General features: G+C 63.8%; 2 protein-coding genes across 4 annotated transcripts; both read left to right on the forward strand.

Moving 5' to 3' along the window:
* Positions 1–141: 141 nt before the first annotated feature.
* On the forward strand, positions 142–1838 carry TMEM276 (transmembrane protein 276). Of its 2 annotated transcripts, XM_079901162.1 has the most exons (3): positions 142–450; positions 592–706; positions 872–1838. In XM_079901162.1, exons 2-3 carry the CDS (start codon positions 614–616, stop codon positions 1355–1357), a joined length of 579 nt encoding a protein of 192 aa, XP_079757288.1. In that variant the 5' UTR covers positions 142–450; positions 592–613; the 3' UTR covers positions 1358–1838. The 2 variants fall into 2 exon arrangements, with proteins under 2 accessions (XP_079757288.1, XP_079757287.1); XM_079901161.1 differs by having other exon boundaries at positions 142–706.
* On the forward strand, positions 1464–16639 carry LOC307175734 (zinc finger TRAF-type-containing protein 1). Of its 2 annotated transcripts, none has more exons than XM_079901160.1 (4): positions 1464–1485; positions 11814–12052; positions 12670–12881; positions 14447–16639. In XM_079901160.1, the coding sequence occupies exons 2-4, from the start codon at positions 11832–11834 to the stop codon at positions 14836–14838; spliced, it is 825 nt and encodes a 274-aa protein (XP_079757286.1). In that variant the 5' UTR covers positions 1464–1485; positions 11814–11831; the 3' UTR covers positions 14839–16639. The 2 variants fall into 2 exon arrangements, with proteins under 2 accessions (XP_079757286.1, XP_079757285.1); XM_079901159.1 differs by lacking the exon at positions 1464–1485 and adding an exon at positions 2560–3200.
* The last annotated feature ends 1111 nt before the right edge of the window (positions 16640–17750 follow it).

The raw sequence follows: 17750 nt of genomic DNA on the forward strand, positions 1-17750 counted from the left end.
GTACCAAGCAGAGACCCCTTCTCCTAGCCCCGCCCACTCTTACAACCCAGTCTAGCTCTCCTCCACGCCCGCGACGCCCCGGCCCCGCCCCCCCTCCGGCCGCTCTAGCCTCCGCTCCTCTCGTTGGTTGGCGCGGGGCCGTCGCACACCCGGCGCGGGAGGCGGAGCGGCAGCCAGAGGGCTGATTTGGGCCTCCGCTCGCCGCTGCGCCGGCGTCGCGCAGCTCAGCGGTCTCTGAGTGCCTGCGCCGTCGCTCTTTCCGGGCCGGGTTCCGAGGACGGCGGCTCCCCGAGCGTGGGGCCCTGCGCCCCTCTCCCCCAGGCCCTGCGCCGACTTGGGTTCCAGGACGCCAGAGCTAACGCCCACCCAGTCCAGGCCCCGCACCGTCTTTTCCCGGCGGATTTAGGTTCTTCTTCCCCAAAGGTTGTGTCCAGTGGCCTCAGGGCTCCTGTGAGTTTCGGATGAGCCCATAACAATATTTAGAAATGGGGTTCTGGAACCTGGGAATCCTGGAGAGACACCCTTAGGGCCCCCTGTCGCCGGCTTCTACGTTCTTCTCCAAAGTTGAGGATCCTTTTCCCGTTCCCTCAGACTCACTACCGCCCGACGTGTCATGGCCCCCAGGCCAGGGCGCGAGTGGAGCTCCGCCCTGTCCCACCTGGCGCTGGGATCAGTGTCTCTGTATGCAGCCCTGAGCACTGCCCAGGTGAGTACACTGGGGCCGGTCAGGGGCATAGCCCACTCCCAAATCCCTAGAGGGTGGTGGGAGGTAAGTGTGGGGGCCCGACTTCTGTGAGACCTTCAGACCCTTCCCTGTTTAAAGGGAGGTCCTGGCCTCTTTTCCCCACATCTCCCTTCCCTGTGTTGACAGGCAAATCGAGGGGCCGCTGCTGGCTTCCTGCTCCAGGCCCTGGCTGCTGCCACCATGCTGGCCCCAGGGCTGGGCACAGATGAAGACTGTCTTGCTGGAGCCTGGGTGGCCACTGTCATTGGCCTGCCCCTCCTGGCCTTCGATTTCCACTGGGTGAATGGGGACTGCTCCTCCGCCAACCTGCTCCTGGGAGGAGGCATGGTCCTGGCAGTGGCTGGTGAGCACCTTGGTGCTGAGGGCCGCTCTGTGGCTGGGCAGGCGGTGGTGCTGGTGGTCGCAGTGACCATCCTCATTGTGGCTGTTTTCACGACCAACACTTATGGAATGTTGGGGGGGGTGATGCTCGGCGCCGCAGGCCTCCTGAGCCGGCTGGAGGAGGACAGACTGCTGCTGCTGCCAAAGGAGGACGTCTGTCGCTGGGCCCTGGCCGGAGGCAGCTGGGCCTACCACAGGGCCCTGCACACACAGCGCCTGCAGTGGGGGTGATGGTTGGGGACAGCAAGGCGAGGCTTCTGCCCTGGCTACCACTTTCCCCTCATGGTCCTGCTCCTAGGGCCTCCTCCTCTAGGGAGAGACTCTCCTTCAACCGAAGCCAGCTTGCTGCAGAGTGACTGGTAAGGGGGCAGAGTCTGGGTACTATCTCCTTCTCTAGCGCAGTGTGAGGACTTGCCTAGACCAAAATGAGGGGGACTGGGTCCCGGGCATGTTTCGGGGCCTGATTCTGGGCGGGCCATAGTTGTGGATCCAGAGAGAGGCTTGGTCTCCAATAAACCTTAGGGATTTAGCAGGAATATGGACTCTGCCTATTCTTGAGTCGGATTGAGAGGGCCTCCAGTGAGCTTCCTAAGGCTCCCAGGGCAGCAACTGGTTTCCCTGAGCAAAGGAAGGCAATGTGCTGGAACCAGCCCTGGGGGCCTCACTCAACTTGGCCTGCCGGCACCTTTGTAAGGAGGACCCCTGGACTGAGAAGATACAGGAGCCCTTGCTCTCCTGGAACACGGTGGAGTTCTGAATATCCTTGCAAGGTCTGGCTGGTGGCCCTATGGGGCGGTGACCTTAACCGGCCGCCGGCTGGGGTGGGGGCAGGGGAGGGCCGCACCACAGCTGTTTCCAGAAATGTACATCCCCTCCCAGGGCTGACTCGACCTCTACCCGTTTGCCCACCGGCCTGTGCAAGGCAAGTCCTGATTTCCTAAGACCCTCGCTTTCCTCAGCGGACGCCTCTTCAGCTCCCAACCCCAGGGTTATGAAACGGGATCGGGCAGAGCAGTGGGTTAGATTCCGGGTCCAGAGTCCTCCCTTGGGGAGTCCCTGCACTCGCGTCCTGTGGAAGCACATCTCTTCCCGCACAGGAGGGGAGAGGTGGCCGGCAGTTTGTCGCTCCGGCCAGCCAGGCCAGAGCCCCGCGCACGCTAGCCTGGGCGTCCGGGGACAAAGGCGCAGGCACATCTGGACGTGGGGGTCCAAGGTTGCCCTCCGTTCCGGGGCACCCAAGGCGTGTGGTCCCGGGCCGGACTGGCGGGAAGCACCGCGCTCAGCCCTGACGCCAAGACTTCGGGCCCCAAAGATCGCCCCTCAGCGGGTCGCCCGGGGCCCCGCCCACCTTATGCAGGGGCGGGCCCTCGTGTGCCCATTGGTTCTGGCCGTCGCGCTGTCTCCCCGAGCGGCCCTCCCATTGGCCTCGCTCCGCTCACGTGACTGAGAGAACAAGGGGGCGTAGGCGGCGGCGGGGTGGGGGAGCGTACAGGGAAAACAAAGATGGCGGCCGCGCCGGGGTCGGTGGCCGCGGCGGCTGCGGGGCGACGCGCGGGCCGAACCCACTGAGGCGGCGGCGCAGGGAGCGGGGCTGCGGGGTCGCGGCGGCGGCGGCGGCGAGAGGGCGGAGGGAGCGCGCGGCGCCCCTAACCTCTAGCCGCGGGAGCGCGCCGGCACCCGCCCGCCGGGCCGGCCGGCCGCGATGTCCGGCGCCGAGGAGGCCGGCGGGGGCGGCCCGGCCGCGGGGCCTGCCGGTGCCGTGCCGGCCGGGGTCGGGGCCGGGGCCGGGGTCGGGGTCGGGGCCGGGGCCGGAGCGTCTGCGGGGCCGGCGGCGGCGCTGGGCGAGGCGGCGGGGCCCGGGATCCCAGACGAGGCGGGCCTGGCCGGCGCCCGGCAGCTGCAGGAGGCGGCGGGCGACTCCGATGCGCCGCCCAAGAAGCGGCTACGGGCGGCCGAGACGGCCGAGGCGGCGGCGGCGGCGGCGGCGGCGGGCAGCGGGAAGCTGGAGGAGCGGCTCTACTCGGTTCTGTGCTGCACGGTCTGCCTGGACCTGCCCAAGGCCTCCGTGTACCAGGTAGGGCCGCCGGCCAGACCCGGCTCGGCTCCAGCCCCGCCGCGGCCGGCCCCCCGGCACCGCGTCTCCTCGGAGGCCAGGCCCGAGCCCTGGGGCCCAGAGGTGGGACTCTGGCGCCTGTTCGGAAGCTCCTCATTCTCGTCCTCTGGGAACTTTCCTGTTTCCTGCTCTGAACCTCCTTTTTTTCTCGTTGTGACTGCCCTTATTTCCTGATGGGAATCTACTGTCTCCCACTTGGACGCCCCTTTTCTTTCCAGGTTCCCCTGTTGCCCCTTTCTCAGCACTCCTCAGCCCAACCTCAAGCTGACCCCAGAGAAAGCTGGCGACAGATGCCCGTGCTCCTCCCCACTTCTGAGCCTGCTCCGCGCAGCCCTGAGCTCCCTGGGCTCCGGGGGTCCCTGGTTTTTGCTCTTCCTCAAGTGTTTCTTCTCAGTTCTTTTGCAGACACCCGCCCCCGCAAAACCTGTCCTCATGCTCGTCCCGTATCCCTTTACCCTTTGGTGTGGAAGAATCCCCTTCCCTTGTCACTTCTTTTTGGAAGAAAGTTGAGAAGGGAGGGGCTCACCTCTTTGCCCTCCCCCACCCCTTCCCCTCATTCCTGGTCTGGATGAACTGCCCACATCAAGCCCCACAGCCTGGGTCTTTCCTCCAGTCCCAGCCCCCGCCCCCGCCCAATCCAGTGCTTTCTGGACGTGCTGTGCCTCAGGCTGGGCTCCTACCACATCCCACCTCACCCACACCAGGTCTGGCTTCCTAGGCTACTGGTGCTCCAGGAGGTCTGTCCTCTTCCCTTCTGTCTGAAGAGCCAGCTTGGTGGCCGGACTCAAGAGTCCTTAACCCGCTCAGGGCTGCCAGAGAGGGTACTTAGCCCAGGGGGTCTCACTCGTGCACCCCGTAGCAGCAGGGTCACACTCTGGTCCCAGGGTCACTGCGCAGCGTTCTGCTTTCTCCGTTGTGTGTCTCTCTGCATGTCAACCCCCATCTCTGATTACCCCCACACCCCCAGCCCCTTTGAGGAATGAAACAGGTACCCTGTCACCTTTCTTTGCATTTACTGGAGCTGGATATGGCCGATGGGCCTTGTCCCCGTGCTTATGCTCAGAGTGAGGGCTGTGGTGCGAGGGCCATTTTTGTAGTAAACAGGGCAGGCTATTCTGAATTGCCGTTTCCCCAACCTCTGGATCTCCAAATCCTTCCCGCTCTAGCATGAGTTTCCTTTGGAGGATCCCAGTGTGCCTGGGTGACGGAGGGAGAAGAGGCATTGGTGGGGAAGTGGGTTGAGTTCCTTGGGGAGAGGACACTGCCTTTCAACCCACCCTCCTGGGCTTTGGGAAGTTCCTGGCCGGAGGCCCTAGCTCAGGAGTACCACAGGCCTCCTGGCCCAGTGCACATTGGGGTAGCGCTTCTCATAACCGCCTCAGCCTTGGGAGTGCACCTCAGGACTTGTCCTTTCTCTGGCCTCTTTGGCTTGCCCACGACCTTTTGATCCTCCCAAAAGCACTCTTCCTTCCTTGGGCCTTGAGTGGGAGTCTAGGAAGCCAAGCCAATGGTGGGGGGGGTCCCAGGGGGATTAAGGGGTTCCTCATCTCTCTTCGCGTGAGTGGGCTGGAGATGGACCTGGCATGAAAACCGGCCATGTGGTACCAGCTCTGGGTCCTCTCAGCACAGAGAGCTGCATTTCTGCCTCTGGCCAGAGCCCCTGGTGACCGGGCCTCTGAGCTTGGCTGCTTCAGACCAGTCCGCACCGTGCTGGTAGCTGAGCTCTGGGCCGGCAGGAGGCAGGTGGCTGAGCAGCTCTGATGGGGAATGAAGGCTCTGGGCCACCTGGCCGGTGGCCTTCCCTATGGCCTAGTGGACTCTGCTCAGTGGCTTCCCTGGGAACGGGCCCGCTGAGTGAGGAGAGCCCACCAATGCTGAGCTGTGGGTTTTGGTACAAGCCCTCTGCCCCACCTTCATTCTTCCCAGGTGACACCCGGGCCTTGGCAGGGAGTTGATTCCCTCTCATCTCTAGAGACTGGGAGAAAGCTTTAGAGCGTGTGATCAGTGGGAGAGCCCTTGGCCCTAAAAGGGTTGGCTGGAACCCTGCCACGGGTCAGAACTCGCTTTGGCTGCTGGAAGACCTGCCGTGTGATGGGGGCCCATGGGGCATGGATGCACAGCCGTGCCCACCCTGGAGCCTGGGGTGTGAGGTGCCCGAGGGAAGGCTTCTTGGTGGCTCCTTGCTGTGTGCAGTGGTCCGCATTACCCTCACAGCCACCCTGCATGGGGACATTTATTGGGGGGGGGGTCGAGATGGGCCCGGAGGCCCACCCCATTGCCTGGTTGGCATCAGAGCTGGGTTTGCTCTCAGGATGATTTGGTCAAGGACAGCACAGGTTCCACATGAGCTGCCTTGAAATGAGGACGCAGAGCTCTGTGTGCCCCTGGTTGGGGCCCACTGCTCGCCAACGCTTCTGGGCCTGGGCTCAGCCCCTCCGCTTCTGCTGGCCTTCTTTGGTGAGTCACGTTGACGGGCTGTCTCTGGTGGACCTGCTTCAGGCATGTGGTATGTTTTGCTCTCTGTTCCTATAGGCAACGTTTTGCCTGACCCCACCAGGATACGTGGTTCGGGGCAAGCACCGGCAGTGCTCCGCATCTGAGGGCTGTTTCAGATGGTACCCAGTTCTGGGGTGAGGAGAAGAGCCAGTGACCGTGCTGAGCCCTGCACGCTGTGCCTGGCACTGGGGCCACAGGAGCATCTCCATGGGCCTCTGGATGTGGCTGGGTACGCAGTAACTCGAGAGCTTGCTCTCCGGCTACCAGCCCCTGCCTCTGTGCCTCTGGGGAAGCCTGGGTGGTGGTGAGAGCAGACACGGGCTGCACGGCTAGGCTTGGTCGCCTGCTCCCTGGTCTGAGCCCCACAGCGTCGGCTCCGCCATGGGTCCAGTACATCACACCACCTGGGTCGGGATTCTTGCTCTGGTGTCAGACCAGGGCCCTCGTGCAAATGGTTCTCGCCGTGACCTGCGTTAGGTCAGGTCAGGTCAGGTCAGGGCTGGGCTACAGCTGGTATGGCAGGTGCTGGCTTTGGTGTTCTCCGTGTGGGTGTTAGGTGTATTCTTGGTGACTGGCCTGACAAGGCGTGCAGCCACCTTCTAGGGTCCTGGGTGGGCACGGCAGCGGGCAGCCAGCTAGCGGTAGGAGGGCCGGGGAGGCAGCAGTGACGTGCGCATGGGAGCTCTGTGTTGGAGCCGGCAGCGGGCAGCTGTGCTGGCACCCGCTCTGAATGCAGCCCTGTGGCCCCAGGGCGATGTGAGCTGGGTCCTCTGCCTTCTTTGGGGGAAACACAGCCTCAGTGGGTGGTGCCTGGATCGTTGCAGCCGCAGCCTGATCCCTGACCCCATCTGGGACTCTCCTCCAGCCCCTCACACAAGGTGGACCTGGCCCTGACCCCGCTCGTGTCAGCTGAGGCCCTGAGCCGCAGACCAACATCTGGAGGGAGGGGCCGTAGAGCTCTCCCACCCCGACTTGGTTCTCAACCAGGAAGGCTCCTGTGACCCCCGCTGGGGTGGAGCAGTAGGCAGGGGGTCTTCGTCACAGTATGTGGTACCAACTGGCCTCTGGCTCCTGTGCCCACTGCTCCTGCCTCAGACCTGAGCCCCGCCCCTTCAGCCCATTGCTCTCCTGCGCCTGCTGCCTGGGTGCTCTCTCCTGTCCCTGCCCCTGCCCACTCCTGCTCCTCGTGGGCCCCACTGAGGCAGCACCCCTGCACCGAAGTCGTCTCCTCTCCCTGCTACAGGACGCCTGTCCCATCCCACCTGCCTGGGCACTTGACACCATCTGTCCTGTGGGAGGATTGAGGGTGTCCTGCTGCGCTTCCTGTCCCCGCCAGGACTCGGCTCAGCCCACTTGGCTTGGTTAGCTCGTTGGCAGCCATGTGGGTAAAAGGCCCAGGAAGCAGGGGTGGCTCCACCTCTGCTTGCGTCCTGGCCAATGTGGGTGCCCGCCTTGGGGAGCTTCCAAGTGCGCCGTCTTGGCATCTGTCGACCTGCCTGGTGCTGCAGACTCTGTTCAAGGTGATGTTTAAGGAATCTCCAATGGGGCTGCCCACCCACATGGCCTGGGACCCTCTTCCCCAGCTCCAAGACTATGACTGGCTCATGCTTTGAGAAAAAAGCTTTGAAAATATATCTGCTTAGCTATCCAAGACAAGGGCAGAGGGAAGAGCACGCTTCTGGTCTCTGACTAGATGCGAAATTGTGCTTTTTGTAGTGGTGGTTTGTCACTTGAGTTACCTTTTGATCCAGGCAGCACCTGGGCTCTGAGCAAGAGCCTGGCTGCAGGTTTGACGGCCCCCACCCAAGTCCCCGAGTCTCGGGGTGCTGTGACATCAGGAACTGCTGGCCCAGAACTTCAAACCCAAAACCTGGTGGAAGGTTGCAGTCCTGGCTTCCCCTGAGACACTTGTGTGTCTCAGACCCTGCATGGTCCCTTCCGGGCCCCTTGAAGGAAGAGGTCAAGGAAACCTCAGGCCGAGTGTGCAGGGGTGTGTGGGGTGCCGTGAGGCCCTGCTGGGCCTGGTGAAGGGGGGCCTCCAGCTGGGCCGAGGGGCACTTTGGGGGTGGGTACCCTCCGCTGTGCTTTGGAGATGGGGCTGCTCACATGAGTCTGGGTGCTGAGCCTTCCTTTAGTGGTAAAGAGCGGAGTTGGGGGGCACCCCAGGGTTTGAGGGGACTGTGGACTCCAGGCCTAAAAGGCCTACTGATTGAGGACTTGGCCCCCAGAAGCTGGGGGCCATTTTCTAAGACCTGCTTTTGTCCCAAGGCCCAGGGGCCAGGGCTCCTCCTCAAGAGTCCGGACAGTTCCTTCAGCTCCCCCAGGGGGAAGCTGGTTCAGATAGAGGCCCCAGCCTGCATGGCCTGGGTGCACTGGGCAGGCAGGGGGAGGGGCTGCTGGGCGATGTCCTAGGGGCAGGGACAAATGCCCACTTTTGGGCCATTGCAGAGGGGCTTGGGCTGGGGCACAACTTGGTGGGGTTGGGGAACCCAGGGTTGCGAGAGGGAGGGGGTTTTGCTGAAATCACAGGCTGTGCCTGGAGCCCTTCCTGAGGCTTCCGGCAGGGGCTGCATGAGGGGCTAGCTGGGCTCTGCTGGGTGATGAGTGTGGTGCCAGGCATTAGTTCTCTGGGCACTGCGTGTCGCACTTGTGGTCCTATCCTACCTCTTCAGTGCGTAATAAGGCCGGTCCTGTCCCTGTTGCCTTTTTTTTTTTTTCAGCTGCACTGTGTGGCATGCAGAATCTTAGTTCCCCGACCAGGGTTCGAACCCGTGCTCCCTGCAGTAGAAGCGCGGAGTCTTAACCACTGGACCGCCAGGGAAGTCCCCTTGTTGTCTTTTTTTTTTTTTTTTTTTAATTTGGTTGGGCTGGGTCTTAGTTGTGGCAGGCGTGTCCTTAGTTGTGGTTTGTGGGCTCCTTAGTTGTGGCTCGCCGGCTCCTTAGTTGAAGCACGTGGGCTCCTTAGTTGCAGCTCACAGTCTCCTTTGCTGTGGCATGCGAACTCTTAGTTGCAGCATGCATGTGGGATCTAGTTCCCTGACCCAGGCTCCCTGCGTTGGGAGCGCGGAGTCTTATCCACTGTGCTATCAGGGAAGTACCTCCCCGCCCCCTGTTGTCTTTTGTGCCTGAGAAAATTGAGGCCCGGAAGAGGATGTGACCAGCCTCAGAGCATACTGCTGGTGACCTGTGGGATCTGGCCAGCATCTGTCCTGGGAGGGCCTGGGAGGCCCTACAAGGTCCTGCGTCGTGGAGCCCCCTCCGTAGCCCTCCCTGTCTCTAGGGTCTTCCTGGCAGGTGGTGGGAAGGCAGCCCATCCTGGGCACTGCAGGAACTGCTCCTTGGAACTGCCCAAGCTCTCTGGGGCTTGGCCCTGGCACGTAGCGTGGGGCACTCTGACTGCCCTGGCTTGTGCTGTCTGTCAGAGGCTTGGCGTGTGGCCAACGCTGTGCTGAGCCCTCTGGGGCCCAGCTTCTGGATGGGCAAAATGGGGCAGGTACAGTCCAGCCCGACCACCGCAGAGGCCCTGGGCCAGGCCTGCGTGCAGAGTTGGGTCTTGCTCTGGAGGCCGAGGGGGAGCCTGGCTGGTGGGGAGGGCTCTGGAGCACGGTGACTCTCCTGCTGTGGACAGACTGCCTGGGCTGGGTAGGTGCTGGGGCCAAGGCTGGCCACCTGGGTCCACCGAGAGGGCGTACCTTGGGCAGCCGGTAAGGGACTAGCCACGTGTGGACGTTGGCTTGTCCCTTGGCAGGCCGGCAGCACTTGGGGCGTCTTGCTGGTTAGCCGCATTCCGATTCAGAGCTGAGCTGTTAGGGCTGGAGGGGCAGTGCCCCCGCCTCCCCAGAGCCCAACAGAGGGCAGGTGCCCTAGTACCTGAGCCTGTGTTGGGTCTGGAGGCTCTGGGGGTGTGGGGTGGGGACTGGCCCTGGAGGCTGGGAACTCCTGCGGCCCCCAGGTTCTGAGGAAAGGCCTGCCAGGGGGGTGCGCAGGTCACACCCTCTGCTCCAGAGCAGTGGGCTTTCAGGGCAGCGCTGGGAGTGAGCAGTCACACAGTTGGCAGCCTCGGGTCCCTCAGGACGTCCCAGGACTCCATCCCGAGTCTCGCCTGCAGGCCCACGCCCTGGCTGGGCCACCAGAGACAGGAGAAGCCAGCTGAGTTGGGCCCAGCAGTGGCTGTTGCTCTCTGATGAGGCCGTGGGCCCTGCCTTGGGGCATGTAGAACTAGAGCTGGCCACACTGTAGTGTGGGGTCCCCAGGCCTTCCTGGCTTCTTCCCTGGGGTGCTAGGCAGCGGCTGGGACTTCAGCAAGCCCAGTGCTGCCTTGTCTGGCCTCACTTCCGGGGGCCCTGCAGCTTCTTCCTCCTGTGACTGAGCGCTTCCTCTCTGCCTTCTAGAAGCCATAGCGATCCTCTCCCTGGGGCTGTGGCACGGTGAAGCCAGGCCCTCTTGGGCTCAGGCCCTTGGCGGGGCTTTGAGAACACGTGTGACCTGGGCTCTTGGTCTGGGCTTCCTACAGGGTGGCAGCAGCCTATGGTGCCGTGTCCCCCCACCCTCGCCACTCATCGCGTCTCTGGCTTCTCCGCTGACTCCGGGCAGTGGACGGGGCAGACTGCTTTTCCTCCCTGGCCGCTCTCGGGACCAGCCTCGCTCCACAACCCCCAGCCAGGCTGTGTGTCCAGAGCAGTGCTGGCCGGCCCTTGCCAGTCCCCTCCTCGTCTCGCACATCCTAACTCTTGACCTGACTTAGAAGTTAAGATGTGAGTGCAGCCGATCGAGGGCGTTTGTGTGGACCTGGATCCTGACTGGGGCCTTCGTCCCCGGCCCCACCACTGGTCCTCAGCACATGGGTCCCATCACCCACTGGACCCCAAGCACGACCCGCAGGCGCTAAGAGTTCACTCAGCCTCTTGCAGCCCTCAGCTCAGGGTGCACGGACCCCGGTGTTTACCGAGGACCCCATCGTGTGCAGGCGTGGCTTGGCGGTGGCCATGTGAGTCCCTCTACCACACTGGATCCCAGTCGCAAAAGGGTCCTGGGCCCCAAGGAAGCCTGTGGAAGCACTGCCTGCCCACTTGCCCTCAGCCACTGGGCATCTCCCAATGGAGATAGGTGCCCTCGGCGGGGGGCCCACACTCCCACCAGTGTTCCCCGGGCTCCAAGGCTGCCGTGTCTGCCCTGGAGGACACAGCTTGTCTGCTCTTGCACCTCCGGTTCCCGTGTGGGCCTCTCCTCCCCCAACCCCGTGCGCCCCTGCAGGCCCAGGCCCATAGCCTGCCACGTGTCTCAAGGGCACCAAGTGGGTGCTCAGGAGGTGTGTGGAGCCAGTGAGAGAGCCGAGGTAGCTGAGCCGGCAGCCCACTGTCCACACGCCAGGACCCCCGGCAGGGAGGGGCAGGTCGCCGACGGTGTCGTCTGTTCCTTGGATCCACAGGCTCAGCCAGGGAGGGGCCTGGCTCCTAGGCCCAAAGCCCGCAACGCTCCTGCGGGCGCACGCTGCCCACGTGCCCTGTCCTGGGCCAAGTGGGCCTCCCCGCCCACCACGGCTCTGTGCCACCGGTCCTTGGGAAGGTCCCCTCCAGGTAGCCAGCCCCGCTGGGTGGGTGGCAGCTGCCTGCTCACCTTTGCGGGCCCAGGAGGCGAGAGTGGCGGGGCCAGGCTGAGGGTGCAGCTGCCTCGGCATGGGCAGCTGGCCGAGAGCCCGTGTTCCGTGGGCGTCCCTGAATCAGGCCCTGTGGTGGACTTTGGGGACAGTCTCCAGCCCCTGGATGGGAAAAGCCCCCGTGTGGCCCACCCAGTGCCCGCCGGTGGGCCACCACAGTGAAGAGCCCGAACCTCTGCTGCCAATGAGGGCCACCTCGAGACCCGCCCTCTCCATGGGGACCCTGCTGGCCGCGTGCACAGGGCTCCGGGAGGACAGCCTGGCCCTCCCTCGGGAGTGGGAGTGGCAGCCTGTGCTTGTCGGGCAGCAGCCTGCCCGCGGCCCCTGCGCCGCAGCCCCTGGGAGGGGCCGGCAGTGGGGCGGGCGCGCGTCTGCGCGGCCCTGCAGGTCCGTGAGCTTCATCTCCCTTTCCTTCTCCGCAGTGTACTAATGGGCACTTGATGTGCGCTGGCTGTTTTATCCACCTACTAGCAGATGCCCGGCTGAAGGAGGAGCAAGCCACGTGCCCCAACTGTCGTTGCGAGATCAGTAAGAGCCTCTGCTGCCGCAACCTGGCCGTGGAGAAGGCCGTGAGCGAGCTGCCCTCTGAGTGTGGCTTCTGCCTGTGCCAGTTCCCCCGCTCCCTCCTGGAGAGGCACCAGAAAGAGGAGTGCCAGGACAGGTAAGCACCTGGGCCGCCTGGCCTGCCTGCCGGGGGCTCGGCTCCACACACGCCACCCGGTGGCGACCTCACAGGGCCGGGTTAGTGCAAAGCTGCTCAGGTCCCAGGCCATGAAGGGGGCGGGCGGGAGGCTCCACAGACTCGGGGGCTTAGATCTGCAACTGGAAGCGTCTGAACGTTATCCTGACCCTCCAGGGTTCCTTGTGGCTGTGTGGTGGCTTCTTCCTTAGAGACTGTCCGTGGTGTCCCCGGACCAGGAAAGTGTGGCCAGCACAGGGGCTCTGGGAGCACAGCGTGATGGTGCCACTAGCACCCCAATCCCCCCCTCCAGGGGGCCAGGCTGCCGAGCCTCCCCTGGAGTGAAGCCACGCGGGGCCCAGGACCGTTGTGGAGAGAGGCCCCATGGCAGTGGGTGCAGGGGGCGTGCACACGCACAGCTCACACATGCCCTGCTCCTTCTCAGGCTCTCACGCACTCTGACCCCTTCCTGAGGGCCGGCACGTGGGCAACATGTCCTTCAGGGAGCAGTCTGTGTGAGCAGGGCTGGTTGGAGGCCCACTGGCACAGCCACCTTCCGCGGGGCGCGGGTGTGACCGCAGGGCTCACCTCCTCTCCAGGGTGACGCAGTGCAAGTACAAGCGCATCGGCTGCCCGTGGCACGGCCCCTTCCACGAGCTGACAGTGCACGAGGCCGCGTGTGCCCACCCAACCAAGACGGGCAATGAGCTGATGGAGATCCTGGACGAGATGGACCAGAGCCACCGCAAGGAGATGCAGCTCTACAACAGCATCTTCAGCCTGCTCAGCTTCGAGAAGATCGGCTACACAGGTGAGGCGCCCTGCTGCCTGCTGCATGCCACACAGGCTGCGGGTGGGGCCGGCGGCCGGGAGCCGGGGAGCCATGGGGTCTGGGCAGCGGCACAGGCTGCACCAGATGGCCAGGCTCTGGACAAGCTCCTGGTGAATGGGAGGACATCTAAGGGAGAAGAGGGGCTGGAGGCTGAGCCGGGGAGGGGCCGGGCAGGACCCTGGGGGCACCTGCATGGCTCTCACAGAGGCCCTTCCCACCTGTCCTCCCCACCCCGGCCCTGCTACCCCAGCAAAGTGGTGTCCTCACCGTGTGGGGCTGCACAGCCTTGGGACAGTTGGGGTCTAACCGGAAGGTGGGCGTGTCTTGGGGGGTTCTGGGAGCTGAGGGCCTGCCCTGCGGAGCCAGGGGCAAGAAGAGCACTCGTCATGGCAGGTCCTACCTGCAGGCGGTTACTGCAGTGGCCACGGGCTTCCTGAGGCCAGCGAGAAGATGGTCAGGGCCAGGGCTCCAGAACGAGCTGAGGGTGCCCGACTCAAACTGCTGGGAGTGGATGCCCAGGGATGGGCAGGCTGGACTGCGCCCAGGCCCACTGGATCTCTCGGGCTCTCCTGGCCGCCGCCACTGCCTTTGGACACTCTGGGGAGCAGAGCCTGGTCTAGACACAGAGAATAGCGAGAAGCCCCTGCTGTCGCTGGAGCTGCCGGGGGTACTCTGGCCCTATGCTGCCCGGCCCACACCAGGCGGCCGGCTCCGAGCGCCAAGGGCAGTCACGGGCAGCCAGTCAGACTGTGCCGCCTGGACCGGGCCTGGCTATAGGTGGGGGCCTGCGGAGGCCGGGGTCTCAGCACGAGAAGACCGCGGCCGCTGGGCAGTCGTAGCCTCAGCTGCCCCGGTGGGCACTGTGTCACAAACAGTCCAGGCCAGGCCTGGAGAGTCTGGGTGGACCGAGGCGTCGTGACTGCAGCCGTGGCCGGGCAGGGAGGACTGGCCGCCTCTGTGGAGGGACTCGCCAGCCGTGGGCCACGGGCTCTGCCGAGAGAACTGTGTGACGGCAGTCGCCCACTGACCGACGGGCCCTTCGGCTGGCCGGCAGAGCCCAGCTCCAGCCACGCAATGGCACTCTGCCTCGAGGCCCAACACACCAGCCCGGCCGCCGGCTTTTCTGGCAGCTCTGTATCGGAACCAATAAAGTACACTTGTTCACAGAACTGCATCCTGTCTGTGTGTCTGCTTACCCCGGCCCCCTGGGCGGGGCCTCTCCCTCTGCTGGGCCCTGGGGAAGGGTGAGGAGGGAGGCCTCACCTGACCTGGGGGTCAGGCGGGGCTGGCCGTTCACCTCTCGCAGCCTCTGGACTCTGCCGCTAACGCGTGTCACTTCTGTTCGTAGTTGTTTCCCCAAAGCTTGCGTGCGCCTCCGTTTGCCATAATTGCGTTTGATTTGCCTTGTGCCAAGCAGAGCCCGCTGTGTCCTGGTAAGTTGCCTTCCTCCCTGGCCGAGCCCGTGTCCCCGGCCGGCTGGGAAGGCGCTGCCCCTGGCCCTGCCTGCTCTGACCGCCGGCTCCCCGGCCTGTCTGTCTCCACAGAGGTCCAGTTCCGGCCGTACCGCACGGATGACTTCATCACGCGCCTGTACTACGAGACGCCGCGGTTCACGGTGCTGAACCAGACGTGGGTCCTAAAGGCGCGCGTGAACGACTCGGAGCGCAACCCCAACCTGTCGTGCAAGCGCACGCTGTCCTTCCAGCTCCTCCTCAAGAGCAAGGTGACGGCGCCCCTGGAGTGCTCTTTCCTGCTGCTCAAGGGCCCGTACGACGACGTGAAGATCAGCCCTGTCATCTACCACTTTGTCTTCACCAACGAGAGCAACGAGACGGACTACGTGCCGCTGCCCATCGTCGACTCCGTGGAGTGCAACAAGCTGCTGGCTGCCAAGAACATCAACCTGCGGCTCTTCCTGTTCCAAATACAGAAGTAGGCAGCCCCGTGGCACTGCCCACGCCTGCCCGGCAGCGGCCTCACGGCGCCATCGCCCATCTCAGCCAAGGAGAAGGAACAGAAGCGAACACTGGGACGTCTGCATGCGTGTGCGAAGGTGGGAGCGCCCCCCTCGCCCTCTGCCCCACCTCCCCTGTCCCGGGCGCTGGAGGCCGGGCCACCGCAGAGGAGACGCTGCTCCGGGACCCAAGGGGCGCGGCGCAGCACGGCAGCCTGGCCCCGGCCCCTACCGCGCAGCGGGCCACACGCCTGCTCTGGGCCACACATGGGGCTGCGCACGGCCCCTGGGCCGGGCTCGGGGGCGCTGACCTCAGACGGCATATTTGATTGCAATTAAAAAGGCACCCTTGTTTCCTACTTTCTGTTTTGTTCGAGGGGAAGGCGTGGCTGTAATTGGACAGAACGGGGTCTTCGGTTTGGCCAAGGGTCAGAGCCCGCCCATCCCTGTGACTGCACCTTCACGTGCCCCGCCCCAGGAGAGACTTGGAGTTGCTGCCCCCTCTGTCACAGGCCTGGGCAGGGGAATGGGCGGGGCCGGGGCTCTCTCTAGCCCAGCACATCCCACCCCCAGCTGCTCCAGGGAGGCAGGACTTGGCCGCCAGGGCTCAGCGACTTTTCGGAACGCAGGGTGATTTTCTGTCTCTTCCCAGGGAACAAATTAAACCCTTGCCAAGGCTCTTGTACAAGTTATGCAAATTTAGCAAGAGAGAATCTATCTTCTGTCTTCAGCCTTAAGGACTCAGTGTCCCTAGGCTGTGAGGAGAGTTCTGGGGTCTGCCGGCGGTGAGCAATCCTGGCTGTGTGAGGGTCTGAGTGGTCCAGCTGCCCCCGTGCTGCTCTCAGGGACCAGCTGCTGGCCCTGCATCCAGGGCTCTGCATGGAAGTCAGCGCTGGGCAGTGTGGTTTCTCACCCGAGGGAGGTGGGCCCCCCGAGGTCCTGCAGTCCTGCCCCAGAGCTGCGGTGAGCAGGCCCAAGTGCAGGCCTCACAGGGGGAAGGAGCCCTGCCTGGGGATCCCGGGACCCTGGGGCCTACTGGGAAAGGGAGAGCTCGGGGCCCTGCTTAGGAGACAAGGCTCTTCTGCAATAGTTTCTCGTTGCTTCAATACCAAAGAACTGTTTGCTTCGCCCCCAGCCAGGCCCACCCCGTGCTCAGAGCAGCCCCTGCTGGCCTGGCCCCCTATTGCCCAGGCCCTGCAGGCTCAGTGGGCAGGGCCGCCCTGGCCTGTCTCTGGGGGCTCCTTTCTCTCCTGGCCCTCGAGGTGAGGAGCTGAGAAGGGGAGTGAAGGAGCTATGGGGTACAGCTCGAGCCTCAGCCAGTTCCTAGTGGACGAAGCAGCCCTCCCAGGCTGGCAGGTCCCCTCTTCCCCACCGAGCGCATGGGGCTGGCGGGGGTCCCATCCTACAAGGCCGACTCAGCCTGGCTTGCCCTCCACAAAGAAAGACCCCACCCCAGCCCCAGCCCATCCTTGTGGGCATCTGACCCAGGCACACCCTGGTGTTGTCCCACTGCCCTCAGGGGCTGCCCCTGCCTGCCTGTGGGCGCAGAGGATGACATTCACGTCAACACGGGCCAGGTCTCCTGTGCATGGATGGCTCCCTGTCACCCTGTTGGGTCTCTTGGGGATGGACACCCTCTCTGTCGATTCCAAAGTGACCATATTGTGAGCGGGGCCAGGGCAGGGGTGGGTTTGCCTGGTCCGTGTGTGCCTGGGTGCTTGTGTGAGACTGAGGAAGCAGAGGGGCGGGCCCCCGGCAGCTCTCCTGGGTGGGGCAGGTGAAGGTGTGTGGCTGCCACAGAGGGCCAGGCAGGAGAAGGGCAAAGCCAGGGCTGGGCTAGCAGACCTGTTGTGGGGGTGGGTGGGTACCAGAGGGGCTGGGCTCTGTGGCACCAGGATCAGAGTTCCAGCTGCTGGAACACACAGCTGGGGGCACATGGCCCTCGAGTTCCAAATGCCCAAGTGAGTGCATGGGAGTGGGTTGGCACCCAGGCAAGGCCCTCCCTGTAGGGGTGTGGGTGGGTTTGGGGGGGCCCAAGGAGACTGCTAACCCACCGATACGGCCCCGCCCTGTGACAGTCGTCTGGGCAGCTGAGCCTCACAGCCAGGTGGAGCCAGGCACTTCTGGGACTTTGCAGTGCGCTCTTGGCCATCGCTGGAGGCTGGCGCCATAAACCTCCTTGTGTCATCTCACTGGGAGTCACTGGTTTACTGGAGGATGTCCCAGTCCTGTCTTAAGAAAGGAGAAGACACCAGCAGTCTGTCTCCAGGATCCCGGTCCACCTTGGCATCCTGAGCTGGTGAGGGTTGGGGGAGGCCTGAGGGCACAGGTCGAGCCAGCCCCCCTTCCCTTCTCTCACCCCCACACTTCCCTTTAAGCACTACATCTCTCAGTACGCCCAAAGTGAGACATTTACAAAAGTAATAAAAATAATTTTTTAAAGAGAGGAGTGAAGAGGTGTTTTTACCGCTGTCGGAAACGACTTAACATTATGTTGCTTTTGTGGTCTGTGTTCTCTTTGGATATTTCTGTATGTGACTACAGTTTTTAAAAAGGTCCAAACCAAGTTTCGTTTGTATTTCCTTACAAGAAGACAGCCTCGTGGATGGGCTTCCCTGGGCTCTGATAGCCTCCCAGCCAGGGGTCAGCTGCTGGCCCCGAGCCTGCGGCCTCCCCACCCCAGGCCTTCAGCCCTTGCTGGCATCCTCATATGCACATTCCTGTCTGATCAGTGGGGAGGCCAAGGCTAGAGAAGCTGGGTCCTCTCTGAAGGGAGATCAGGCCCCAGGACCTGGGCTGTCCTGGGAATGTTGGTGCTGGAGTGGGAAAGGCTCTCGGGGGAGGTGCCGTCTCACCCGTTCTGCTGAGACAGTCTCTGTTTCCATGGCTCGGCT

The sequence above is a fragment of the Stenella coeruleoalba genome (assembly GCF_951394435.1).
Source record: "Stenella coeruleoalba genome assembly, chromosome: 17".
In the NCBI taxonomy this organism is placed as follows: Eukaryota; Metazoa; Chordata; class Mammalia; order Artiodactyla; family Delphinidae; genus Stenella; species Stenella coeruleoalba.

What these genes read in the sequence shown, in the direction of transcription:
- TMEM276 (XM_079901161.1), top strand. Translation starts at nt 614, where the DNA reads ATGGCCCCCAGGCCAGGGCGCGAGTGGAGCTCCGCCCTGTCCCACCTG. An exon ending in CAGCCCTGAGCACTGCCCAG is followed by an intron (nt 707 to 871) that starts GTGAGTACACTG and finishes CTGTGTTGACAG; the next exon opens with GCAAATCGAGGGGCCGCTGC.
- LOC307175734 (XM_079901159.1), top strand. Translation starts at nt 2,829, where the DNA reads ATGTCCGGCGCCGAGGAGGCCGGCGGGGGCGGCCCGGCCGCGGGGCCT. An exon ending in CCAAGGCCTCCGTGTACCAG is followed by an intron (nt 3,201 to 11,813) that starts GTAGGGCCGCCG and finishes CCTTCTCCGCAG; the next exon opens with TGTACTAATGGGCACTTGAT. An exon ending in CGAGAAGATCGGCTACACAG is followed by an intron (nt 12,882 to 14,446) that starts GTGAGGCGCCCT and finishes CTGTCTCCACAG; the next exon opens with AGGTCCAGTTCCGGCCGTAC.